Source organism: Petaurus breviceps, unplaced genomic scaffold (assembly GCF_028583685.1).
Source record: "Petaurus breviceps papuanus isolate PSGF00001 unplaced genomic scaffold, PetGlider_PUasm1.0 98, whole genome shotgun sequence".
NCBI classification, from domain to species: Eukaryota; Metazoa; Chordata; class Mammalia; order Diprotodontia; family Petauridae; genus Petaurus; species Petaurus breviceps.
In genome coordinates, this window is record NW_027187460.1 from 30,688,763 (window position 1) to 30,697,402 (window position 8,640).

The 8,640-nt window shown below is 40.7% G+C and overlaps 1 protein-coding gene across 1 annotated transcript in view; it reads left to right on the forward strand.

Moving 5' to 3' along the window:
- Positions 1–5,012, forward strand: part of FBXO32 (F-box protein 32) — a 38,309-nt gene extending 33,297 nt beyond the window's left edge. Inside the window, exons 7-9 of the mRNA XM_069081289.1 lie at positions 1,996–2,178; positions 3,252–3,395; positions 4,463–5,012. Coding sequence (XP_068937390.1) covers positions 1,996–2,178; positions 3,252–3,395; positions 4,463–4,552 — 417 coding nt within the window. The 3' untranslated portion in view covers positions 4,553–5,012. The remainder of the gene's footprint in view (positions 1–1,995; positions 2,179–3,251; positions 3,396–4,462) is intronic.
- Positions 5,013–8,640: the final 3,628 nt, after the last annotated feature.

Genomic DNA, 8,640 nt, shown 5'->3' on the forward strand with positions numbered 1-8,640 from the left:
ACACACACACACACACACACACACACCAGGAGGGTTGTTGCGCTTGTTTTCTGGACAAAGAAATCTGAGCCACCTGGGATGTGTGCAGTTAAGGCAGAGTTCTGCCCCATATTTCCACATACTGCCAAAAGCAGAATTACATTGTGGAGGGGGGTGGAGGGGTCAAGGACTGGACCAGCATGGTTTCTAGCCAAGTACTGGCTTGGAGAAGAAAAAGAATGGCTCTCGTTTCCTTGGTTCATGTTTATATTCAGCAAAAGATGAGCATGTGAGTTGTTCACTGTTGATAAGGACACAGGGCTCTTCAGGGGATTCAGGCAGAGATCTGGTTAAAAGGTCAGGTTTGAAAAGCTGAGAGTACTCACTCCGGCTGCCTGCTGTGTTCCCCTCCTAACAGAAGCAAATGTCTATGGCCAGTGGGTTTTATCCAAAAAAAGGAGATACTTTGAAGCTCACTTGAAAGTTTAAAAAAAAAATCCCCGGGCAGTTTTATGAGCTCATTCGATCCGTTGCAGATAATAAATGACAAATGGGCTTTCGGCCTTCTGCAGGCCTGCAAAGCCCTTACTGTGGTAAACAACTAAATGTTCTCCTCTACACACCAAGGGGGAAACACTGCTTAATGCCTTCAGTGTGCAGGGCACCAGGCTGAGCAAGGAGACCCAAAGCTTAGAGAAGGCATGGTCTCAATGTAATGGATAGAGGGTTTGAGTTGTTAGCAAACAATGGGGTGCCGTGGAAAGAGCTCTGGTTTGGTCACAGAACCTCAATTCAAGCCCTGGTTCTTCTAGTTAATTACTATGTGACTTGAGGTAAATCATACCATTATCACCATCACCACCTTCATCATCATCATCACTATCACCATCATCAAGCTAGTATTTCTTCAGATTTGCAACTTAACATGTTGTATTTGATCCTTTACAACAAACCTGAGAGATAGGTGCTATTATTTTCCCCATTTCAGAGATAAGGAAACTGAAATAAGTGAAGTGACTTGCCTAGGGTCACACAACCAACAAGTGTCTTGAGGTAGGATTTGAACTCAGGTCTTCCTGATTCCCAGTCTAGCACTCTATCCATTGTGCCACTTAGCTGGCCTATTTCTATAAGGAAAGAGGGGAAAATTTAGCCAATTTTATTTATTTATTTGTTTGTTTTTGTCCATACTTGTGAGTTCATTGGTATGGGGGAGACCCCTGGTACTCCTTTCCCCTCCCCAGCCCTCTCCCCCACTGCTGACCCTTATATTCTCAGAATATTGACCAAAGGACTGAGAAGTTAATGAAGTGGTTTACCCAGGTTCTTACAGCAGCTATGGGGTGTACTTAAACCCATATCGTCTTGATTCCAAGGCCTATTCTTTATCTAGCACACTACACTGCCTCCTATGTATTCACATATTGCTTTTGAAAAGCCTTGTAGTACACATCTTATTTCTGTTTTGCAGATGAGAAAAACTATATCTCAGCACTTGCCCAAGGTCACACAATTTGTGAACAGTAGGGCAAGGGCTTGCACCTGACTGCCAAGTCCAAAGGGCTAACCACAATACCACATAGGTCATGACAGATTTTTCCTGATCTGTCTGCTCTTAGACAACAGACACCATTATGGATGGAGGGACTCTAAAAAAGTATATACCCCAAATCCAGGTAGACTTTTTGAAGCTGTTCTGAGATGCCCTGTCCTTATCCCAGGGTGTGCTTTCTGAAATATGTCACACTTCCCAAGAACACAACGGGAGAGTTTTATAAAATTGAGGGAAACGTCATAGGCACTAATCAATTCAAGGTGGTCTGTAGTCTTCTCACTTGGCCTCCACAGCTGGGGCCAATTTCAGTGTTCAGAATGAAGAGAATTTTGATTCCCTCTCCTTAGAATAAAGCAGCTGGAGAGGGGAGGGTGAGTGGAGGTAAGTAATGCCTTTGCCTCTTAACTGGTTGGTTGCTTTTCCTTTCCTTCTCCATGTAACTGAATCTTCCTTGGTTCTAGCCTGCCTTTAAAGGCCTCACCTTCACAGACCTGCCTTTATGTTTACAACTGAACATCATGCAGAGGTTAACAGATGGAAGGGACCTTGTCAGCTTGGGCCAGGTGGCTCCAGACCTGCACTTGCTCAGTGAAGACCGGTTGCTATGGAAGAAACTCTGCCAATATCATTTCACAGAGCGACAGGTAACTAAACAACAGGTTTTTGTTTCCTTTGTCTTCACGTCCCTACTTCCACCTCTCCATTCTTTGTATCCACCCCCCCTCCCACTGCAAAATTTCATCAGTTTATTCTCTAAGGTACACATGCATAATACCCAAAGTTGGTTCCCCATTCCATTCTGACACTCAAATCATAGAATCATAGATTCTCAAAGTTAGAAGAGATTTTCAAGGCTAACTAGTCCAACCTGTACTTGAACAAAGGGTTTCCCCCTACAGCATCTTGAAGAGTGGTCAGTCACCAAGTTTTCCACAGAAACACTCCCACTTGAATAGCTCCAGTGATGGAGAGCTCACTACCACTCGAGGCAGTCTATTCCATGTAGGGAGAACTGTGTATTCAAGAACTTGTTCCTTTCACTGAGTTGAAATCCGTCTCTCTAGTACTTCTACCCATTATTCTAAGTTCTGCTTTCTAGAACCAAACAAAACAAATTGTCTCCACCTTCCACATGACAACCCTTCAAATACAGCTATCATCCCCACCCACCTGCCACTACCAGCACCACTGCTACTTTTCTTGAGGCTGAACATCACCAATTAGGTTCAGGGCCTGCCTGTGATACTTCAAGTATGTGTGACCTCAGGCAAACCACTTCTCCAAACCTCAGTTTCCTCATCTCTAAGAAAGCAGCAATAATACCTATAGCACTAACTTCATGGAGCTGTTGTAAGGATTGAATTAGTAAAGTATGTAAGGCTATTTTTAAACTTCAAAGCACTAGAGAATGCCAAATATTATTATTACTCTTACATAGCATGATTTCTGGTCCCCCATCCCTTCCCACTTGCCTTCCCTGCATAGTCTGGAGCTTGTTTTTCAATACATTCCTTACTCTAAGCCAGCTAAAACTCAACACAGTCCTGCAGGTGTAGCCTGAAGAAGGAAGTTTTCTGGTTTTCAAGTGTCTTCTATGGGCAAATTTTTGGGTGACAAGGAGAGGGTGCTATGAAAAAGTTGAAGAAAGCATTTCCAGAATGCCTCAAACCATAATCCCAGGCTCCTACTTACTCCATCGTCAATACTTTACTTTTAGATCCGAAAGCGATTAATTTTATCTGATAAAGGACAACTGGATTGGAAGAAAATGTATTTTAAGCTTATCCGATGTTACCCAAGGAGAGAGCAATATGGAGATACCCTGCAGCTCTGCAAACATTGCCACATCCTTTCTTGGAAGGTACGTTGAAAAAATGACACTGACAGAGGCCCAGGAAGATTCTGTCCTCTCATAGAGACTGTGCAAATAATATTTTTAGTCACATGCTTAATATAAAACTAAGGCTTTTTAAATTCTGCGATGGACTGAAATGTAATGGTGAGGGAATGAAATCATAGGGGTAAGCTTATTAGCATAAATAAAGAATTCCCTGAAGTAGTTGCATATATTTGAATTTGTACTATTTTAAGTTATGATTATGTAAAATTTCATCATTGGTTTGAGCTCAGTGGAAATAAGCAGTTGAATTCAAATAATGTGGCCACTTCAGGGGATTTCTTATTCATACTAATCTGGAACTGACTGCATTTGGTTCCTATGAAGGAAAAATCCTGAGTCCCTAGGAATGAAGAGCTCCTTCCCCATTGTATGTAATGAAGACCTTTCCCAATATGAGTAAGATTTATGTTTCCTAACATACACATATACTTTTCTTCTTTCTTTCTCTTTTCCTTTTCCTTTTTTCTTTTTCTTCCCTACTCCCTTTCCTCCTTCCTTTCCTTTTTCTTTTTTCTTTCTTTCTTTCTCAATTTTTTCCTTACTTCCTCCTTTTCTTCCTTCTTTTTTTTCTTTTCTTTTCTTTTTTTTTTTTTTTTTTGGTCTAGACCTGTGGTTTCATCATTATAGGAAGTTCCCAGTTATGGAAACTCCCTCCACCAGTTGTATAATTCCTCTGTCACATGGACCTGAAAAAACAAGGACTGGCATCTAGATAGCCTCAGGCATCTAAGACTCTAATGTAGAGTTAAGACTTATCTGAGGCACTGAGAGTTTAAATGAATTGCCTATAACTACAGGTCTTGGATTTACCCAAGATATGAACCTAGGTCCTCCTGATTCTAAAGTTGACGCGCTATTAACTGGGTTTACTGTTTGCTCTGTAGTTTCTTGCTTTTCCAGTCCCATGTGGCACTCTCCCATGGTATTCTCCAGAGAGGGCTATTGTTCCTACATTAGCCAATGCTTTGCAATGCTAAGAACAGGATACCTCTGAGAACCCAAGCTCAACTTCTATGTTCTTTTTACAGGGAACCGATCATCCATGTACAGCCAATAATCCAGAGAGCTGCTCGGTCTCTCTGTCGCCCCAGGACTTTATCAACTTGTTCAAGTTCTGAGCCCTCACATGGGACAGCCCTTGAGAATGTCCAGTTCTCATGGCATGCTTTGGAATACCCAATATGGACACTTCCATTGTAAATAGTGTATATTTCTATGTTGTTTTGAAATTCCTAAGTTGAGTAAATGACAGGACCCTGGAAGAGAAAGATGAAATTGCTGACTGGCTATTTAGGAACATTGACTTTCTTAATAGAACTAGTGTGGAAGAACAGTCAGACTGTAAATAAACTTTTTTTTTTAAAATGATTAGCCAGCAAGGCTATAGCAGCATCAATGCTATATTTCAGAAGTCACATTGAATTTGCCTTACATGCTCTGAAACCCCTATCTGATTTCCAAAGATTGGGAAAGCAGCAAAGTTGAATTCACAATAGAACAACCTTGACCTGTTTACAAGATGGAAATTTGGGAAGAAACAGCATATCCAGATGAAAAAGTCGATGTTTTGGGTTTCTAGTTTGGTTTGTGGTTCTTTGTTGTTGTTGATTAACTGTCATTGTCTTAAAGCAACCGAAAAACCCATGTAACAGATCTGAACGTTTCTTAAGCCTATACTGCATAAAGGGCCATATCCTGCAACGTGAAATACACCACACCACTTTCTACCTCTGACATCACAACATGCTTTCTTTCAGCACACACACATACATAGCACATTCTCTAGTGCACATTGTAAATTTTCATATCTATCTCTAATCACTGTAAAAGTGACTTAAAGGAGAAAATACTGACCACAAAGTTTTTCTTATTTTGAGCTTACTTATCCAAAAGAGTAGGGTAGTCTTTGGGGTTGCCTCTTGACTGGGAACCCTAAAATACTAGGTTCAAAATGCTTTTTTTTTTCATGCCACTCACTGTGGAGAGAATGGCAGGACAGAAATCCACTTCTGCAGCCCAGCTGTAGAAACTGGAGAATTACTGATGAAGAACTGAGGCTGAAAGAAGTTAAGAGGGCCCAGTAATTATCTATGTCCAGGAAAAGACTTATTCCTATTTGTCTTCAGGGTGTTTCTTATGCTTCTTCCATCCCAAGTACCTTCACAAAACAGCATAGTCCAACTGATGAGCTGAACCTGGAGGGGTTGTGTTTCTGTGGCCTTACCAAGCAAGTCCCAAATATGTGAGCTGATTCAGATATATTACCAGTTCCCTTGCCCTTGGAAGTATGTTGATCATTAAATCAAGCTTCTCCTCTATTTGTCCAACATGAATTTTTTGTCAGCCCTGAATAAACATTTCTAAGGCAAAGTCAATAGAAGTCCATAACTTCTCCAATCAGTAAATATGTATTAAGTGCCCCACTAGGTGCCAGGCACTATTAAGTACTGGGGCTACAAAAAAAGGCAAAAGATAGACTCAAGGAGCTCACAATCTAATGGGGGAGACAATATGCAAGCAACTATGTACAAATAGGATAAGCTGGAGATAACAAACAGGGAAGGCACTGATATTGAAAGGGATCATTAGAAAAAGTTGGGAAAGAGTAGAGAAAAATACTGTATTTCCTCATACAAAACCCAGAGTTTTGTTGAATGTTTTTCAGTGCTGGGACTGGTATACACAAAGGGATTTTTGAAAGGCAATTATAAGTGGGTATACAGTGAAGAATGAGGAGTCTCAGGACTTTATATGAGTTAATTTTTGGACTTTTTGGTGTATGTGTGTGTGTTTACTTTTTTATGAGATCTTGCATTTCAACAGCAACTCTGTACTTTTGCCATTTGCCATTACATTTGGATTTTTGCAAATGCAAACACCATCTTGTGTAGCTTTGGCAAAAAAAAATGAAAAATAGAACTAGTTTGGATTTGGCATTTGTGTTACTGGACAATTTGTTCTTTGAAGGTAAAATGCTAGTTGTAGTCTAGTGTATGTAGAGATAGCTAGAAAGGTATGGGAAGGCAGTGTGTAGCAAAAGGGTCATCTCTTTACCCTTTCTCCTTAATAATACACAAGCCAAGCACCACTATGTTGTAAAATGGCGCATGTGTGTTTCCATCTACCATTTGAAATGTTCATACCTAGATTCTTATAATTCAATACTGCCTTTAGCTCTATGTTTCCTTGAAGAAGATGGTCTATTGCAGTGTGTTTGAGAAACTGGATGTGTATGTTTAGGTTGAGGGTATATCCTTTCCTTTACTTCTTTCCCCATCTGTACAGTCTCTACTCTGTCCCATCTATAAAATGGATGAAATTCCTAAGTTCCCAGCTAATTTGAAAACAGCAAAAATACTCTGATGCATTGCTCCTATCAGCAATTAGGTATCTCATAAAATCAAAGAATTGGGAGCAAGGAGGGACCTTACTGATCATTGAGCTCAACTTGCTCATTTTATAGAAGAAGAAACTATGGCCCAGAGGGAAAAAAAATGGCCTGCCCATGGTCACCTAGATAGTTAGTGATAGAACTGAGATTTAAACCCAGGTCTTCTAATTCCAAATCTAGTGCTCATTTTACCAATCCATGCTGCCTTTAAAACCACCTCACCTCAAGAATGGTAATACGGGCAAACTTATACAGCAAACTCTAAAATTATTAGGAATTTTGATGTATGTTTAGACTCACCAAGAAATCTCAGAACTGAGTATGAGATATTTGCCAAATTTGGTTAGGGCTCCCACTCTCTTATTTGGTCATCCTAGAAAAAAACCATGCAAGTGAGAAGTGCAGGAGTCAGGGACTGAATTGTATAAAGCAAAAAGAAGAAACCAGGCAATGTTCTGATGGAAAAGGAGCAGGCAAGGGAATGGTAGGTTGTTGGTGAGGGGTAAGTAGGAACTAAAGGGGCATTTTAAAAATCCTGTACTAGGTGTAGGACATCAGGGGAGCAGAAGCTTGAGTGCAAGAATTGAAAGTGTCACAAATTGAGCTTCATCAGAAATGTGCTAAGTATTCCATGCCTGCTGACCTGAGAACCCTACAAAAAATAAAGGGGACACGATCCGTATTCTTCAGGAGTACAGAGATGGATTTCAGCTCCCTTTGAGAAAGAGCTTCCTAACAATTGTAGCTATCAGTAGAGTGAGCTGCCTCTGTAAGGTGACGAACCCGTCACTCAAAGGCCAATGGCTCCTCATCAGAGATGTCATAGGAAATTAATGCTTTAGATAAAGATTAAATTAAATGACTTTCAAGGTCCCATCTTGCTCTGAGATTCTGGGATTCTGTGAGTTTGCAGTATTAATTTTTTTTTTCATTTTTATAAATGCATCAAAGAGCAGCTTTGGCCAAAAAGAAAAAAAAAATGTTGGGAGACCTGGTCTAGAAGCTAGAAGCTTTCGGTCAGAATGAGGAGCAAAGGAGGGAATGGTATACACTCTGCCTCAGCTTCAGGCCTCTTCAACACCCTTACACCTGCAGGAGACTGAATTTACCAGAGCTCTATACTTAACATAGACTGACTATCAGGGGAAATATGGTCATGTCCTAGATGCCATGAGCCTGTTAACAAATCTAGCACAGTGTGGTCAAATCCAAAGGTGTAAGCAAATAATAAATAATACCTACCTTGCACAAGGCCATTGTGAGGAAAGGACTTTGTAAACCTTAAAACATAAAGTAAATGTGAATTGTTAGTGGCAAATAAGTTTGCAAGGTCATTTCTTCAAAACAGCCCTATGAGGATGGTACTAGAAGAGTTCTTGTCCTCACTTTGCAGATGGGAAAACTGAGTTTCAGATATGAAACGATCTGGCCAGAGCCCTACTCTCTAGGATGAAAAGAAGCTGGGACTCCTAAGCTCATTTCTCCTCTGTTAGCTGGGCTGCTGGAGATGAATGCCCACCCTTGAGGGTGCTGGCACTTAAATTTGGGAGATCTGCCCAATGAGATAGACTATAGCCAGGAAGGAGATCTTAAAATGAGCTAGACCGAGTCCAGACTTACTTTTATACAGGATTGCTTCACAGTTCCACTCTGGCTTTAATTAGATGTGGCATTCCAAAAGAAGATCCCTGTACCCAATTGACATGGTAGGAAGAACTGAACAGACCCAAGAAGCACAGAGTGATAATCTTTCACCAAAACTAGGAAGGCTCCACTAGGCTTCCTTGCATTGGTTGTTAATATGATTCCATTTGC